A 19,278-nucleotide genomic window follows, 5' to 3' on the forward strand; every position below is an offset into this window, starting at 1 on the left:
AACTGAAAAAGAGAAAGGGTGCGGGGGGGGGGGTGTTGGTGGCATCTCCTATCTTGACTAAATGGGCAAAGTCATTATTTATTTATTTATTTATTTAATGTGTATGGGTTGGGGGTGGTAGAGCGTGGTGGTAAGGTGGGGTGTTGGTGGTGGGTGTTTGGTTTTTCATTTGATACTTTATCTTGGAAAGTGCTGTGTGTATACGTTGCCTGCCCCATCCAACACTCTCACTTATTGTAGTGTCTAGGTCGTATCACAGTGTGTGGATGGTCAACTGCTTCTCTAGTGACGCTGGTGAAGCCTCTGTTCCAGAAAGCCTGAGGGCTGTTTCCAAAGCAACCACCCTGTAGGAGTTGTTGGAACTATCCAGCTGGGGCAACAGGTCATGGGTTCTTCTGGCATCTGGGAAACATCGAATGGCCTCACCTTGATTTTGAGTTCCAGGCCCTTCAAGACACACTTCAGATACGGTTGGAAAGACAGGCTGGCCGGTTCGGATTGACCCACGTCTACGCTATTGTCGGTGGGCGTGAAGTCCAAGTACTGCAACAGGAATTTGGGCCCAGAGAGTTCTGCCTGGTAGCTGAAGTTGAATTTGCCAGTGTTGATGAAGTTGAATTCACACTGAACACATTCATTCAACTCCACCTGAGAGACAGGGAGAACAGCGCAGTAGATTAAAAAAAAAAACATAGAACCCTTGCCTAGGGAAAGATGTTCATTGGGAAATAAGAGTAGAGAGTAATATTAATAATCTGGCTGTCGTTAGCTGAATGGGACTGGATATTCCAGCAAACCCCACTGAGTATTAGGGTCCTCTCCTATCTCAAGTATAAGTTGGTGATTTAATTCTTAGATCTTTCTTGGTAGTGAAAAATCTTTCCTGTTTATTTAATGCAAGTGTTCAAGTCTTTTCCTACCATACTAGTCCTCTAAAAACATGTCATAACTGCATAACCCTGGGGATGGATTTGTCCGGTCTCTCTAGTATTTGAGACAGGAAGACTCAGCTCATGCTCATTGTATTTATCACATTCCCTAGATAAGGGAAGAGCAACAGTCAGGTCCTTCTTGTCTCTTACCTCGTAGAAGTTGATGGTGTTGACCTGGCTGGATGACAAGAGGATGGTGGAGCCCATCCTGTCCCTGCACTTGACCTCAGCGTTCATAGTGTAGCCCTCGGCCTTGACGTTGAGTGTCAGAGGGTGAGCTTTCTTTTTTATATTACAGATCAAATTGAAGTTCACATCTCCTTCTTGCTTTGGTGTGAAGAAAATATCAACTGGGAACCTGATCGGGAAACAGACAGCTGAGTAAGCCAGCCTGTGAAAATCTAATAAAACAAGAGTCCCCTGGATTATTAGACACACTGTCAGCAAAAGACACCGAAACCAGCACTCCAAATTAGGTGAGTTTTAAGGATTTTCCAGGCAAAGCTAGATACTGCTTTGTGGATTTATAGACACAAGACAAGGAAAAGGCTATGGACATGTGAAAAAATATTGAGATTAAGATTTAGATTAGGGCTGGAGAGATGTCTCAGCAATTAAGAGGACTGGTTGCTCTTCCAGAGGACCAGGGTTCAATTCCCAGCACCCATATACATGGTGGCTCACGACTGCCTGGAACACCAGTCCTGGGGAACCTGATACCCTCTTTTGGCCTCATCATGCACTGTACACACATGGTGCACAGACATAATGCACTCAGAACATCCATAAACATTTAAAAAAAAAGGAATTGGAATTCTCTATGCCACCCAATTCATCAAGAAAATAAAGCCCAGGGAGTCAGGCAGATAGAGATGAAATGATTTATATTTAAATCTCAGAGTTGACAGGGGTTTTAACTTATATTTCTTTAAGATTTTTTAAACTCTCTCTCTCTCTCTCTCTCTCTCTCTCTCTCTCTCTCTCTCTCTCTCTCTCTCTCTCTCTGTATGTGTGTGTATGTATGTGTGTGTGTACACAATAGTATGTGTTCAGAGAACAAATTGTGGGAGTCAGTTCTCTCCTTCCACTCTGTGGGTTCTAGGAATTGAACTCAGGTTGTCAGCCTTGGTGGCAAGTGCCTTTACCACTGAGTCATCTTGATGACCTAAGAGAAGAGATTTTTTATAAGTGAATCTCTCCAATTTACTCTACTGGATGGCAGGCCTGGGATCCTGCCATGCACCCCAAGGATTTAATTTTTGCTTACCTGGACAGAGGTGGGATCCAGCCTTCCATGGGACATACAATGAGGCTGTTGTTGAATCCTTCAGAGTAGCGGGAGTTGTCCTGGAAGGCGAAATTGAACCCTTGCTCCTCTTTGTTGATGATCTTTACCGACTCCCGGGCTTCTCTTCCTGGGGAGGAAACACCATCTCTCAGCAAGGGCCTCTCTCCTGCTCAGTGAGGTGATGTAGTAGATGGTTCCCCATGCCTGAGAGAAAGGCTCCACAGAGCCAGCACCCCTCCCCCCAACTTTCACAGAACAGTCTCAGGCAGGCTCGACCCCTGAACCCCCACCCCCAAATTCTTCAGCCATTGCCCACCGCCTGCCTGTCTTCCTTCTTTTTGCTTTCCCAGTGATCTTTCTCCTGTAGGGGATTCCACATCATCTGTCCCGAATATTTCTTCCCTAATTGACTGCTCCTTCTAGAAGGTGGGTTTTCTGACTTGGCCACAGCTCTGCTGGGATTCTGTTGACATCTCTTTTCCCTTCAGCCAGGAGTTGTAAGGTCTTCCTGGGTCTCTACCTGGGAATGTCCCCCCTCCCTTTGATGGCTCACATCTCTGTACAGAGTTTCTACGTGGACTTCTTTGAATTTGGCCTTACATGGCCCTGGGCTTCCCTGAAAAGGGTCCTGACTCATTATTTTCGCTTTTCTCATTGGCTAATGTTAAAACATTCACTTCCCCACAAAACTTAGAATTGTCTTATCCAGTTCTCTCCCTTCGTCAATCCTTTAGGACTTGAGCCTATCGGATTTAACAAATGACTTTTATTAGCATAAATGTGACCTGACTATTTCTTGGGACATTTTGTGTGTGTGTGTGTGTGTGTGTGTGTGTGTGTGTGTGTACACTAACATTGAATCTATCTAAAATTAACAGTGCATCTGGTGCAACCCAAGCTGGGATTCTAAATGAAATTTGATTAAATTTACATTTAATTTTGGGAGCACTAACCAAATGCTCTTATTTGGAAGCATTTTAATGTCACTTGAGTCTGTGACATATAAGTCTTAGGAATTGGATTTAACTTTGGATAGTGTACATTTGGTCAGTAGTAAATAGAGCTTTTATTTTTGTTTTTGCTTCTAGGTGTCTATAGCAAAAAGGGACACTTGTCTTGTTCACTTTACCAAATTATTTTGACTCTGGTGGTTTTTCTCCTTCACACCTTGGAGTGACAAGCTACAGCAAGTTAGATTATTACTTTTTCTCTCTCCATTAAGATTCATGCTTATTATCTATTTTATATTTTTATATTATATATGTATATATACACATCTCATTTTTGATTTTTTATATTTGTTAAAATCTCTAAGGAAATATTCAGGTGTAGTGGTGACTATAAGTGCTCTTACCTAACTCATTTTAATTCAGATAGTTTGGGGGCTTACTATAGGACACTATTTGATTGCCTCTTGCTTCAGGCTAATATTCTTTATGTTTTCTCTTCAACTCTTGTTTTATCATGGAGGGTTTTTGAGTGTTGTGATAGGGACAAACTTTGGAGCAATGACTATATGTGGTACATTAACATGGTCAGATGGTTCTTTATTGATATAGTAATTATACAAAAATCTGCACCATTGCATTCTTGGGTTAAACCCTTCATATTGTTTATCATACTATCAAGAATATTGCTGTCTAAATAAATATCTAATGAGTCACTTAAAGACTCTTTGGCCTTAGCTGTATTTTACAAACCCACTCATATTCATATGAAAGATGCACAGAGTTATGCATTATCTGATGGTCACTTCCTTTATACCACAGGTCTCTGCTGCATGTAACCTTCTTGGTGTCTGCCACGTTCCTATTTTTTCTATCCTACTATATTCTTTCCTATAACATGTATCAACCTCCGATGTCCTATTCATTTTATTAGTTTTTGTTAGTCACTCTCTTCCCTATGATCAGACTCTAGAGCAAAGCTCCCAAGTATTTCAAGGTCTTAGGGTGTGTCTGCCAAAGACAGCGATGGAAACGAGATTGAGTGGAAATTATCATATGGTTCTCTGATAAGTGACAGAGGCTTTCTGACATATTTCTAGAAGGTTCCAAGAACAGTGCCCAACTTCTGACTGCTCCTGGAGCCCTTGGTGACCTAGGGTCATGCCAATTCAAAATGAGGGGCTGACAGGGCCAGCTGGCCACCTTACCAATGAGGAGAGAGCTGAAGTTGAGGTGTGACTTGTCAAGAGAGATGAGGGGGTCTGTGGTCTTGCCCACCAGCAGGAAGGGGACTGAGATGTTGTGCTCTGGGATGGAGAAAGTCCAGAAAGCTTCTGTGATGTCCAGGTGAGCCGGCAGGAACTGGAATATAATCTAAGACGGCGAGTCAGAAAAGGACAGTGAGAGGCGGTTCCTCCTCATCCCTCAGGAGCCCTAAGAGGTGACATCTTCCCAGGCTTTCATTGGCATCTAAAATGGGTGTGACTCAATCCACACTGTCAATCCGTTTGCCCTTGCCTTCTGAGGAGTGGAGCCATGCACCCCATTCCCAGCTTCTGTGGTCTTCTGTGCCATTCTTTGGAAGGCGTGGTTGTAGCACAGTGGACTGAACTAGCAAAGAGAGCCGGTCCACATGGCAGCAGTCGCCCCCTACCTACTGAGCCATCTCGCCAGCTTCCCAGCAGTATTTGAATCCCTAACTTTCATTTTGTGGGATTTATTGCGACATAGAAGATTCTCGGTAGAGCCTACTGGCCATGGAACCTACACATATGCTTTGACTGGCAAGGTCACATATTATTCTGACCGCCTGACCTATGTTATTGTGGAGACATTTAGGACTAAGCCGTAAGACAGGATTTCATTCTTAGGTTTTGCCTTTTTCCCTGGGAAGGTAAAATCATATCCATTTGCTGTTGTCAATCTTTTAGATACAAATAGTTCTTTATGTCCTTATACTATGAGCCCAGGAAGCCCTAGATATTTATGTCTGGCCCCCTTTGGTTCCTTGAATATTCGTATAAAGTCCCTGCAAATACTAGGGCTTTCTCCAGAGCTAGCCAAGAGAGCCAGTCTATCTTGCCTACTGGGATGTGGATGTATAATAATAAATACACTCCATAAATACATGTTGACCAAGGATTCTCATCAATACTATTCTCCCTTCACACTCTTGCTATGTAGAGAAGGCTAGAGTTGTGGGGTCCCCATCCACACACACCTCAGCTTTCTTCTCAGGGTGGATAATACCCTTCTCTGTAAGACACACAAAGGCCGGAGGGTGCTGGAGACTCTCTGTCTCTTCAGAGGTCCAGCAGAAAGAGTAGGTGCTGTTGGTCGGGTTCAGAATTGTAAAGGTCCTGGCCAAAGAGGAAAGATAGAGAGCAGAAGTAAGGGAAGGTATTGAAAAAAACATTCAAGAAAACGTATGCAGACCCCAGAACTGTTGCAGTTCCCCCCCACCCCCCACCCCCCGCCCCTGGGGAACTAGATGTGACCTGAGAATTTCATTACTGTAGAAATAAAAATGCCATCTCCCCTGGGATCTAAGGGATAATCACAGTTCTGGAGTTTGGAGTGACTAACTCTCTCATGGTCATATGTGTCAAGGGGTGCTCTGTGCCAGGGTGTGGGTGTGGGAATACACATTTATATACATGCTAAGACTTCCCTATGGTCACAAGCTATGCAAAAAACAAACAAACAAACAAACAAAAAAACCCAGTTCCATTCAAGTACCAGTTCTCTGACATTAAATCTCTACAGCACCCCTTGTGATGCTCAGATTGCTTCTAGGCATCACTACGGGTGGTTTTTCTGGATTTCGTATCTGAGTTCTTTGGAACTCACTTGGCTGGCGTGAGTTCAGGTGGTACAAGCCCAACTCACCTGAGATTCTTTCCGCCTATGCCCACACTGGTGAATTCGATCACTCGGGTGTTAGGTTCGAGAGGCCCGGCGCCTGGTCCTCGGAGCTCTGGGTTACGCCGGTGACCGCTGATGTAGTCTGATTCCTTCAGGTCAAAGTGGCAGAACGGCAGGACGCTTCGCCCTTTCGTGACCAGAGTGGGGCCTTGCTCTCCGATTGGCAGGTTGGGGATTCTGAAATAATAAGGTTATTTTTAATTCTGATTTTATGTTCTGTTGTTGCTTTCTTAGCTGATTGGAAATACATATTCTGTCTACCGAATGGGAGTCCCATATTAGCAGAGGGTGTGTTTGTCTTGGTTAGCCACACCACAGTTTGCCTTGACTGGCATGTTCTACATGGTAGCACAGTAGGTATTAACTAATTAATTAATTGTTGAGTGGACGCATGGGCTGAGTCCGAGGAGCATGGATGTAAGGACCCTCTGTGACTTACATGTGGCTCCACGTTTTTTCCTCCTATCAGTGCTTAGACATAAATGTAGTGCTTACCCTCTGGGTTCACTCCTAGGCACCCAATAGATTATAGAGAAGGACCTGGAAATCCTAAAATAAATTACCCTAAGACCCTTGTAGAAGGTGATGCACGTGGACAGACAGACTCAGCCTCAGGGCTGAGCTGAGCTGGCCCTAGCGTGGCAGAGGTCTCTCTGGTATAAGATTAGGGGCTCAGGGGAACTCTGACAGTTCATCTAGGCCTCTGCCACCCTACGGCAAGGCTTACAGAAGCTTCTACAAGGCAGGTGTTCCTTCTGGAACATTTCCTGGAAGCAGGCGCCATATCTGGGACTTTCTCTGATGTACGATTTTGCTTGCTTTTTTTCTCTCACTGGACACCAGACCAGACTAGGTCCTCCAACCCTATATTCCTATCTTTTTTAATTGTGTTTACTGTGGGCCAGGTACTGCTCAAGGCTCCTTGCTTAAATTAGGTCATTTAGCATGCCAAATAATTCTACATGATAAGGATTACTGCTTGCATTTTACATACGTGAGGCAACCAAGTCTCGGAGAACACAGAAGAAAGCTTTCCAAAAGGGTAGATAGAAGTTGCCTGGCTACAAATTACTCTTATTTAGTGGAGTCCTGCATATGGCCAGGAAGGGGGGAGGAGGCAGGTGGAAGGAGGGAGGGAGGGTGGTGGGCAGGGTTTAGACTACATTCTCTTTGTTCTCAGAAGGCTGGCCCTTTTAGACTTCCTGGCTCTGTGAGGTGTCTAGGGTAGGGAAGGTGGTGGGGTGGAAGAGGAGGGTGAGGGCGGGAGGCTTGGAGAACAGTGTTCCTTACTGGCAGTAGAGGGAGCTCTCGAACTCTCCGATGTCCATTGGGGAGAACTTCACTTTGAGCTTCTGGGTCTTTCCTACAGGCACAGTGCCTGAGGGGGGGTCCACCGAGAAGGGGGAGGGGGAGGCTTCTGTCCAGTGGTCCAGGGCACTGTCCAGGGAGCTGCCCGTGCCCTGACTTAGTTTTTGACTGGAACCTGAGGGAGGACAGAGAAAAGGTGATAGTCCACGGTGGCGATGGGATGGGCAGTCCACTCCCATGTCCCAAGGGATCTTCTGTGACATCTGTGGCCTCGTGCCTCACGGCAGGTATATTTAATGCTGGACACGGGTAGAAGGGATCAACTTGTGCTTCGAAGGTGACTTTTGAAAAACACTTCTATTATTCTATGGTGGTTTCAGATTGATTTCCTTTTGGCTCAGTGGGGAATAGGTCAGGAAAGTGTTTGTGGATGTTCTGCACCAGGGTAATAGGCTATGAATAGAATTTGTGGCAAATCATTGATATAACAGGGATTTACGAAGTCCACAGATAAGGGCCCGTCTGGAAAATCTGGGAGTCTCCACGACTGAAATATCAGTGGCTACTTTATTTACCCACTAGGTGCGGGTCCCTCTGCTAGTGCTTTGTGCTATGCACGTTTTTGTATAGCTTGCTGTTTCTTCTGGGAAAATGGCCCATAGTTTTCTTTTTAAAAGATATATTTTATTTGTGCCTGTATGAGTGCTTTGTCTGCATGTATGTTTGTATACCACATGCATTTCTGATACTGCAGAGATCAGAGAGGGTGTCAGACCCCCTGGGGCTGGAGTGATAGACAGTTGTAAGTCACCCCATGGATGCTGGGAACTGAGCCTGGGTTGCCTATAATAGGCACAAGTGCGCTTAACTGCTGGGGTATCTCTCCAGCCCCACGATAGGGTATTTGTTTGTTTGTTTATTTTGTGATCTGCAATCTTCCTGGAGGTTAAGAACTGGAAGACAAGATTCCTTTTTTTTGCACCTTTTTTATTATATATTTTTATTTTCTATATTCTTTGTTTACATTCTGAATGATTTCCCCTTTCCCAGTCCCCCCCCCCGCCCCCATATGTCCCATAAACCTTCTTCTCTCCACCCATTCTCCAATCACCTCTCTCCTTTTTCTCTGTACTGATACTCCCCTCCAATGCTAGATCAAGCCTTTCCAGGATCAGGACCCTCTCCTTACTTCTTCATAAGAGTCATTTGTTATGCTAATTGTGCCTTGGGTATTCAGAGCTTCTGGGCTAATTAATATCCACTTATCCGAGATTGTATTCCATGTGTATTCTTTTGTGATTGGGTTACCTCACTTAGGATGATATTTTCCAGATCCACCCATTTGCCTAAAAATTTCATGAATTCATTGTTTTTTAATTGCTGAGTAGTATTCCATTGATAAGTGACGAGAGCTATCACTCTGGAGGGGAAGAGGTCAAGTTACTTATCTATCGCAGGCTCATGTGGCTTTGTAAACCCACAAGGCCCACACTCTGCTGTCCTTAGCTACTCAGAGGCTAGGGGAGCAATGCTGGTCTCTAAGGCTTTTCTATGAATGGTGACTCAGGTTAGACCCTGGGGTTCACTTGCCACTGAGCTTACCTTGATTATCTGGCATGGCAAAGCTGACGGCCTTGGAGGCTTCTTCTGAGATCCAGCAGTATTCTAACAGCACCTGTCCGGTGTTAACGAGGTCAAACCTGTGGGTAGATCAGGAGCAGATTTCAGAATGGGTTGTCCAGACTTTCTGCCCTCCCTGAGTATCGGCTGTACTGTTTGCCTAAGGCAGGTCACTTTGTTTCTTAGGCATTTTTTATATGTCTGCATTATATCCTGCTGTGTACACATATAAGTATTCATATTTTCTTTATTCCTTCTTTGATAGCAGACAGCTAGGCTGACGATCTGTCTTGGTGTCTTGGCAGCTATGAAGAGTCCAAATGGGAGTGCAAATGTTCCTTCACATGTTGATTGGACTCCCCTTGGGATGTACACCTGGAGGTGAGCTAGCTGGGTCACACAGTAGGTTTACTTTTAGTTTCCTTTTGAGGAACCTCCTTACTGTTCTCTATAATTCTGTCTTTTTTTTTTTTTTTTTTTTTTTTGTCAAAATGGGTGGGAATGGAAGATGTCACACCGAATGAAACAAGCCAGACATGGAAAGACACATGTGTGTTGTCTCTCACATGTGGAAGTCAATACATTTAATCTCAAAGTGGAAGAGCTTAACATGATGATTACTGGAAGCTGGGACAGGTCAGGGGAGGCATGGATAGAGAGTGGTTGGATAATAGATATAAAAAACAGTACAGGGAGAGCAGTAAGTAGGTGTGTTCCACAGTTTATAGACACCTATCAGATAGTTTATGAGGAACTAGATGAGAGGAACCTGGAGGTTCTACTGCCAGGTAAATGTTAAGGGATGGAAATGCTAACTGTTCTGCCTCAACCATTATATATCTACTCTGTAAATACACACCACTATTACATGTTAGCCAAAAAGCAAATAAAAAAATAAAAGGATTAAAAAAATACAGCTAGGTATAATGGTGTACATCTTTAATCTCAGCACTTGAGAGGCAGAGGCAGAGGCAGAGGCAGAGGCAGGCTGGTCTCTGTGAGTCTGAGGCCAGCCTAGTCTACAGAGTGAGTTCCAGGCTAAGGAGGGCCACTTACTGATACCCTGTCTCAAAAAATATTTTGAGACTGAGTCTTCCTGTTACATAGGCTGTTGAGGATTGGAGGTCAAGATTTTCTGGTCTCAGCCTCCTACTGAATAAACTGTCATGCTTGACTGAGAACCTTTTTAAAAAGCAATTTTTAAGCAATGTCATTGGAACCCACTCATTTGATGCAATTTCTTTTTTTTTTTTAAAGATGCAGTACATATGCAAAAAATTAAACATGCAGTTATTTGGGCCTTAAAGACAGTTTCCCTAGTTGTATAAAAGCTCCCAGTGACTCACTCAAACACTCGGGTCTGGTAAACCAGTGTTTCCTTAAAGAACACATCACTTGTTTCACATTGATATGAAGCAAAATCCACGTTGGCACTGAACTGGATCCGCAACTCTCGGTAATTTTCTTCTACCACCGAGTGGGCTGGCTCGGGGTCCGTCTCTATGACCTGGAACAGATGCAACCACATCCTTAGCACTGCAAAGCCAGCTCTGCACAGGAACACTGGGGACAGCACTCTAATTCACCATGAAAAGGCACATGAACCCACACATACAATTCTGGAAGACATGACTGTCAAATCTCTGATAGTGTCAAATGAAAGAGAAAACTGGGAAACAGGAAATTACTGAGAGGATTAGGACCATGTGGGCATGAGTTTTGGGTCAGATGGACTCTAAAGATAGAAGAACTAGGCATGGTCATGCCTTTGATCCCAGCAAATGGAAGGCAGAGGCAGATCTGAGGTTAGCCTGATCTATATAGTGAGTTCCAGGACAGCCAGGTATGTAGAGAGACCTTGTCTCAGAAAGAGGAGGATCAAGAATGACCAAAAGATTTAGAACAGAATAATGGGGACTAGGAACTTCCCTCGAGACGTCAGGTTGATTATGAAGCTATAAAAATTAAGGTAATATAGAACTGGCTCAGGAATGGACAAACTGACACCAGAATGGAAGAGACCAGAAATGATGTAGGGACATATAAAACTGAGAAATGACACAGAATCCCATCAGAACACTAGGGATCAGAAGGGCTCCAAATTTGGCAAAGAAAAATATGAAATTAGAGTCTAGTTTCACATCAGAAGAAATTTTCAGATGCATCAAAGGCTTAAGCATCAAAAGCCAAGCTCAGACTTAAAAAAATACATAGTGAGGTGAATATATTTTTTGGGAGAGAAGGGTTTCAAAAATATAAGATACAAACTAATAAATGTAACAAAAAATAAACTGATAACTTTGGCTACATTAAAATTAAGAATATTTTTTGGGGGAGGGACAGAGAGATGGCTCATTGGTTAAGAGCACTGGCCACTCTCCCAGAGGACTCAGGATCACTTCCCAACACCCACATGGCAACTAACCACTTGTAACTCCATCTGCATTTGAGCTGACAGCCCCTCTGGCTTCGATGGGCACTGTAGGTAGGTGGCACACATACGTATGTGCTGGCAAAAAACCCATATGCATAAATTAAAAATAAATGAAACATCTTTAAAAAATTAAGAATAGTTTTTGTTTATCAAAACATAGAGGGTATGGAGAGAGAGCTCAGTGTTAAGAACACCTGTTGCTCTTGCAGAGGACCTGAGTTTGGTTCCCAGAACCCATGCAGGGTGGGTCACAACCACCTGTAACTCTCAGACCACTTTGGACACCTGCACTCATATGTCCATCTCCCAATCCCCACATTTATGTAAGAATTAAAAAAGAGATCTTAAAAAACGAAGTAAAAAGTTAAGCTCTAGATTTTTTTGAGAATGTGTGGACACATAATACAAATGGAATTTCTTGAAGATACCTTAAACAAAGGATGTGTGTCATAACTGAAAAATGAGCAGAAGGCATAAAAAAGGCATTCATGTAAGAGGTAGCCTGTGTGGTCAATGATCATATGATGTCATATCCAACCTCATCAGTGGCTAGGAAGTATAATTAATCAAGGTTCATAATGAGATAATATCCCAATTGTTCAAATGTTAAAAGCTAAAATACTACACCCAAGGCTGATTTCATCTTTAATCCCACAAACTGATCACCCAACCAACTAGCCTCTCAAATGTCTGACAAAGTCAAATCAAATGTTGGAAAGGATGTGGCTCACAAGACTCCTTAGTTGTAAAAGAAATCAGTATAGCAAGTTTGGAAAACAACTGGACATCAGATTGGAAGGGCTGGACGTTTACATGATTAAGTGACCCCATTAGTAGAAACGTAAACATGGATGCCAACATGCACAGAAATGCTGTCCATAAGAGAACACCTTGATATAACTTTCAGAGGAAGAGATAAAAAGTCTGGACTGGGGATGGATCGATGGCTCAGCAGTTAAGAGCACTGACTGCTCTTTCAGAGGTCCTGAGTTCAATTCTCACTAACCACATGGTGGCTCAAAAACATATGTAATGGAATCTGATGCCCTCTTCTGGTGTGTCTGAAGAGAGTAATGGTGTACTAATTCACATAAATAAAATAAATAAATCTTTAAAAAATGTCTGGACTGAAAACAACAGTGAAATGTGTACACTATTATAGCCCACACAACTATGATCACATGCCATAACCTTAAAAAAAAAACAGTTGAAAACTACAGCTATAGCTTAATCCTCTTAGAATGCTCATGTCAACAACAATTGATCAAGGGAGTAACTTGGGATTGTGATTACCTCTGGGAGACAAAGAGATGGAACTATACAGCTATTTGGGAGCCTACTTCCCTTGTTGGACTTGGCTTAATTTATTATAGAATTCAAAAAAAAAAAAAAAAGAATGCACAGGGCACATATAGGCTAAAGACCAAAGATGAGATCCCATCATGCACTGAAAGTTCTGATTATTCTAGTTCCAGATACCTGTTGGAAGCAGGAAACAACTAAATGACTAGTGATGCTATAAGAGGAGGAGGAGGAGGAGGAAGAAGTGGAGGAGGAGGAGGAGGAAGAGGAGGAGGAGGGAGGAGGAGGCCAAAGGAGGAGGAAGGAAGAGAAAGAGAAAAAAGAAGAGGAGGAAGAAAAAGAGGAAGAAGATGGAAGGACTTGCTGAACTCTTTACAAAGACTGAAGCTAAACCTTGTCAACTAAGGTGGTGTATGTCGTTAGTAAGGGTGGTGGGCATGGAACTAGTTTGCCATTTTTGAAACCAAAGTAGGAGGCAAACCTTTTCTGTTTTCCACAGTGAGACAGTGAAATTGAGAGCAGTGGGCACCGAGCATGGTGGGCTGGGTGGAGTCTGTTTCCTGTCCCGTGAATACTCACCTTTCGTTTTGTAGTCACGTTCCCGGGTGTGTTTCGGGGAGCATCCACCCACTTCACAGTGCGCATGCGGTCATCCCAGTCAGGGACCTGGTCTACGGGGAGCTGAAACATGATCTTGGAAAGCTTGCACTTGACACACATCTTCTTCAGGGTGATGGGTGATTCTGATTTCAAGGTCACCACCACATCCTTGGAACAGCCAGGGTGGAGATGCCCTATCTGGGAAAAATGTGGTATTTTTATCTTGGGGAATTCAATCTTAAGGGCCTTTGATGTCCGGTAGTGACTCAAAATATATCATCCAGGCCTGTATAGGTAGATTGACTTAAGTCCATGTGAGAGATCCTTTAAAATGTCTCCTTAAGGCCAGGCACAGTGTCTCACGGAGGAGCCCTAGCACTTGGAAGGGTGAACAAGGTTTGCCATGAGTTTGAGGCCAGCTAAGGGTACATAATAGGTTTCATGCAAGTCTGGGTTACAGAGCTAGAACTTCTCTCAAAATAAACATGTGTGTGTGTGCGCGTGCATGCACACGCATATGCACATCATTTTTTTTTTTTTTTTGGTTTTATGGATTTGGTTTTTTCGAGACAGGGTTTCTCTGTATAGCCCTGGATGTCCTGGAACTTACTCTATAGACCAGGCTGGCCTCAAACTCAGAAATCCACCTGCCTCTGCCTCCTAGAGTGCTGGGATTACAGGTGTGCGCCGCCGCCACCACCACCACCACCTGGCTATATGCACATCATAATAAGAGCAACAGTTACCAATCTGTTACTTGTCTCAAGCACTATTCTCAACTCTTGAGCAATTTTACTAATCACCATAACACCCTCTGAGAGGTACAGAGCTATCACCCCTACTTCACAGATCTAAAAAACAAAAACCCTGTAAATTGCTTAAGGTCTTTAACACTAGTGTTCTGGGTTTAAGCTCAAGCGCTATGGCTCCAAATGCCACTCACAACTGCCTGATACTTACACATTATGACTGATACATATAGGTGGTTCAATACAGTATAGTAGTTTCTAGAAAGTGATCTAATGACCCTTGGCCTTTCCAAGATCTTTCTAGGGTACCTGGAGGACAAAACTTGCAGTATAATCCCGAGATGCCAAGTTATACTTTTATACTCCTTTTCTCAAAAGTTACAATGGAACTTAATAGAAGTTAAAGATGACGATGCACACTCAGACTGAATGGAAAGAGCAGACAGCAGAATCTGTATAGTCTTATTAGGTTAGTAAAGATGGCTGGGTGTGGAGGCACACACCCATAACACAAGCATTCAGCGGCTCGGGACAGGAGGATAAGAAGCTCAAGGCTAGCCTGGCTTCTATAGGAGACCCTATTTTCTTTTTTTTGAGGCAGGGTTTCTCTTTGTAATAGCCCTGGCTGCCTGGAACTTGCTTTGTAGACCAGGCTAGCCCAGAACTCACAAAGATTTGCCTGTGTCTGCTTTTTGCCTCTGTCTCCTGAGATTAAAGGCATGCACCACTGTGCTCTCGCAGGAGATCTTAACAAAAAAGATGAAATGATTCTATACTTACCACATACATTTTTGAAAATAAAGTTTTTAAAAATAAAATATGGTATTTTAATTAAAACATAGTTGGCTTATTGTGACCTCCCCCTGCCCACTGCTCTCAAGAATAGAAGGGAGGAATTGTGACTTCCCCCTGCCCACTGCTCTCAAGAATAGCAGCCAGCAACCTGACCACCCACCTCCTGAAGAACAAGAAGAACCCGTTTCCAGCCTTCAGGGGAGGGGCTTGGTCTGCCTTTGTTTCTTGGGAGAGAGGCATTATTATTAAAGATGGAGACTTAAACCAAAAGCCATGTGTTTTTGTGTCTCTCCATATAATTTCTCTTGCAGCCTGTTCCTTACCCATCTCTCCTTCCAGAGAACCCACGGTTAAGATGTGTGAGCTGGACTCTACGGCTTATTGCACTTTAAAGCAAGTATGTTTAAAAATATGGCTAAGGGCACTGGCTGCTCTTCCAGAGGTCCAGAGTTCAATTCCCAGCAACCACATGGTGGTTCACAACCATCTATAATGGGATCTGATGCCCTCTTCTGTCATGCACCTATACATGCAGATAGAGCACACATATACATAAAAATAAATAAAAAAATCATTAAAAAAAGAATGCTTTAAGATATTCCTAATTTTGGGGGTTGGAGAGATGGCTCAGTAGTTAAGAGCACTGGCTGTTCTTCAAGACGATGCAGGTTGTTCCAAACATCCACATGGCAGCTCACATCCAGATCCAGGGGATCTGGTATCCTCTTCTGGTCTCTGTGGGTACCAGGCATACATGTGGTGCACAGACATACATGCAGGCAAAATAGCATACCCATACAAATACAAAATAAAGAAATCTTAAAAACATCCCTAGTTTTAATTTCTAGTAGGTTAATCATCAATAATTATAATTATATTACAAAAGTCCTTTGAGGGTTCTTAACAATGCTTACGAGTATGGAGGAAGCCTGGGATGGAAACGTTTTAATTGCTCAAATATACCATATGTAAAGGAGATCCCATTTGGTTTATAGAATAAAATGACTTGTGATCCATCTTAGATAAAGATGGATGTCCATACACCGCCAGCACAATCACCATTCACATGACAGTCCCCTGGCAGAGAAGACATCGTCTATCCTTCTCTTGGTCAGTGAAGGCATGTGACAGCTTTAGAATGCTCAAGATAAATGCTCGTGTTTCTATGTGCATATGGCTGTGCACAAATGTCGGCCAACTGCTGGAAGCCTGGCTCTGTCTTCTTTGACTACTTCAATTATCCGATCACATCCATTCTATTCTTTCTGCTTCCTCATAGGGCAAATGTTGGTAACAAAGATTAAAGGAATTTAACAAGGCTTTGGAACTGGGTCTGGCAGAGTTAGTTTTCTGTAGCTACTCCCCAGGGTTAGATTTGGGTTTGAGCTGGTGTTGGAATTAACCGGGAGCCTAGGCTGGTCTGGGGCTCACTATATACCTCAGGCTGGTCTTGAACTTGTGGGAGCATAAGCTTCCTATGTGTTAAGATTGAAGGTATGAAGCAGCATTTTTTTTTTCTTGATGAGCCACTTCTAAAGGCTATGCTCTGAAGAACACATGGACAGAGGGACACAGACCTCCACAGAATTCCTCATTTCAAAATGAGGAATAGCTTCCAAAGCAGTGTATGTTAATCTCCTCTTAGACCAGGGGCCCCTGAGCAGCACCTTCAAGTACTAGGTCTGAGTGTGGGGTGTGGAGGGGTGGTTTCTTAGTTCAAGATGCATGCGTCCCATTCCATGTATCCATAGGATGCAGTGACAATCACATTGGGCTCGGCTTAGGCCCAAGGGAGTCTTTGACATTTTCTTACCTGTGGGGAGAAAGACAGTGTAGCTAAAAGGGGCCACTCGAAGCGAATCACATTCACTTGACTGTGATTGGTGATGGTGAAGCTCACGTTGTAGCTGACTCCAATGTGACAGTACCCAAACTGGATGTGTTCCATTAGGGCAGCTAGGGGTCAGAAGAAGAAGACTGGTAAGTGGTTCCTGGCCTCTCTGAAGAGCCTACTTTCTAAGGCAGGCATGCCCTGATATACATTCCTATCTTATGCAAATTTCATCCTCTCCTTGGATGATTACATAGGAAAAAAACCTTAGATTCTTGGGTAGAAGGATCTCCTTCCCAGGCTTATCCATCCATCTATCCACCCATCCATCCATCCACCCATCTTCCCACCCACCCATATATCTGCACATAGACCTTGGCTCTTATATTTGTTCAAGAGAAAATAAAGATTCTAATGTCATTTGTTTAGTGAGATAATACGATGAAATGTTAGACTGCCAGATAAAATATAGGATTCTCAATTAAATTTGAATTATAGACAAACAATGGGTAATTTCTTCTTGACAAATATGTCCCACACAATACTTTGGGGACATACATATACTAAAAGTTGTTGTTTATCTGGAACTTAATTTTCTTTGGAATACCTGTATGCATGTTTGCCAAACCCAAAAACCCTCTACTAGATATGGAATCTCTAAACTTGGATTACTGTTAGCTCCCATTTGACCCCTGACAAGAATAATGCCACTGCACAGCTTCAAACAGGACTGAAACACTGATTATAGAAAGAGTGTTGGTTTCAGCCCCTGATTATACATTCTAGGAATATAATTAAGTTCCTGGGGAAATTTTGAAGACGAATTTACAATTCACTTTAAAGCAATCAGTCATATGGTTATAGTCTTTAACTGATGCTTTTTGATTATAATTATAATGTAAAATGTTTCCCTCGCAGGGTATGGTCCCCAGATGGAAGGTTCAGTGGTTGAGAGACTGCCATGTGTTAAACTTTAATATGCATGTGGCCATCTAGGGATCTGGTTAAAATGTGGATTATGATTCTGCAGGTCTGGGTGGGTCTGTACTTCTCATTTGTGACAAGAACCTAGGAGATGCTGATACTGTAGGCTGCCAGGCTGTGAGGAGGAGGCCACAAGCCCATCCTTCTCTAGTGAGATAAGCTCACCATTTCACTTAGAAAGCCTAGGATGTATGTTTCAGATGAAGCCCTCAGTGCCAACACAAGCTAGCTACAAGACAGAGGCAGGGAGACATGCATTTGCTAAAGATCTGAACAGGAACATCCGCATCCATCTGTAAATGGCAAAGGCTTTCTTATTAATCTGAAGGTTCAGTGTAGCACTTGGTACTTGCACTTGGCGCTAAATCAGAGTTCACTGTGTGAACGCATCTGGTGGGGCAGAGCTCCTACTGATCAAGAGACTGCAGTTCCCCCACCTGCCACCAAGTCCTCCATGGCGCTCTCCTCGGCGATCTCTATGACCTCAGACATATCTGAGCTCTCCTGGCCGCTGGAACTGATCAGCCCGTGGATATTGTCCAAGGTGATGTCATCCTCGTAGCTTTCCCCAATCAGGTGGATCATGGTCTCCTCATACTGGTTGTTGATCACTGATAAGTGGATGGTGCCTGTCATTCTCCCAATCTTATTGGAGTGGAAAAAGACATCGAATTCAGCTGTGTCTCCAGGAGAAACAACCAGGGAGGCCGTGTGAGCTTTTTTGACTGTAAAGCGAAGATGAAAGTTATGATTTAGAAGGATGCATCACTGGGGAGGCTGAGGTTAGGAGGAAAGCAAGCCTTCTGGGGGGAATGAGCTTTGGCTTTTGGTGACGTGACTGAGTACCAACTGTGGCTTGGCCCTGAGAGGTCCCTGGTAAGGTAGCTTCTGCGTTTCGTTGTCCTACTGAGGCGCCTGCTCTCTCCACTTACCTTTTTCGTTCGGTTTGTTTTCCTCTATGATGTAGATGTAGGAGGTGGTGGGTCTCCCTTTCAGAGAGAAGACTCCTAGTTGGTCTCGCAGGTCCACATGCAGCTAGAGAGGAGAAAGTAGGGTTGAGCGTTGAGCTTACAGGCTGCTCAAGAATTTGAGTCTGGGTTGCGATACCGTGCTGTACTTTGGGTGCCAAGAATGTTCGAAGTCATTATACATAGTATTCACTTTTTATTTTCTCCATTTTTGCCTGGTATGCGTGTATTCTCATGTGTGTGGGTGCACATGTGTGTGGAGGTGTGCATGCATGTGGAGGCGTTGACAGTGTGCCTTCCTCAATAGTTCTTCTCTTTATATATAAACAGGGTTTCTTGCTGAAACGGGAGCTCACTGAATCAGACTTGTCTAGCTAGTCTCTAATAGAGACTGGGAATCCTCAGTCTCTGCCTGTTGAGTGCTGAGATTGAAGGTGACCGACACCTCCTGTCCTGCTTTTACATGGGCTCTGGGGTGTCTGTACTTTGTTCTTCATATGTGTGTGTTAAGCCCTTTACCCATTGAACCATATCTCTAGCTTGTGGTCTTGAGCGACTTAAGAGATATATGTAGTAAACATTAGACCTGGATAGA

At 43.6% G+C, this 19,278-nt stretch overlaps 1 protein-coding gene across 1 annotated transcript in view; it reads right to left on the bottom strand.

Moving 5' to 3' along the window:
• Window positions 1-19,278, bottom strand: part of Hydin (HYDIN axonemal central pair apparatus protein) — a 325,093-nt gene that overhangs the window by 27,172 nt on the left and 278,643 nt on the right. Inside the window, exons 62-74 of the mRNA XM_052166496.1 lie at window positions 18,648-18,750; window positions 18,153-18,440; window positions 16,714-16,856; window positions 13,336-13,554; window positions 10,367-10,527; window positions 9,003-9,100; window positions 7,383-7,575; window positions 6,057-6,269; window positions 5,389-5,527; window positions 4,376-4,541; window positions 2,200-2,347; window positions 1,083-1,290; window positions 427-648 (exon numbers count right to left, since the gene is read on the bottom strand). Coding sequence (XP_052022456.1) covers window positions 427-648; window positions 1,083-1,290; window positions 2,200-2,347; window positions 4,376-4,541; window positions 5,389-5,527; window positions 6,057-6,269; window positions 7,383-7,575; window positions 9,003-9,100; window positions 10,367-10,527; window positions 13,336-13,554; window positions 16,714-16,856; window positions 18,153-18,440; window positions 18,648-18,750 — 2,301 coding nt within the window. The remainder of the gene's footprint in view (window positions 1-426; window positions 649-1,082; window positions 1,291-2,199; window positions 2,348-4,375; window positions 4,542-5,388; window positions 5,528-6,056; window positions 6,270-7,382; window positions 7,576-9,002; window positions 9,101-10,366; window positions 10,528-13,335; window positions 13,555-16,713; window positions 16,857-18,152; window positions 18,441-18,647; window positions 18,751-19,278) is intronic.

The sequence above is a fragment of the Apodemus sylvaticus genome, chromosome 21 (genome assembly GCF_947179515.1).
Source record: "Apodemus sylvaticus chromosome 21, mApoSyl1.1, whole genome shotgun sequence".
Lineage (NCBI taxonomy): Eukaryota > Metazoa > Chordata > Mammalia > Rodentia > Muridae > Apodemus > Apodemus sylvaticus.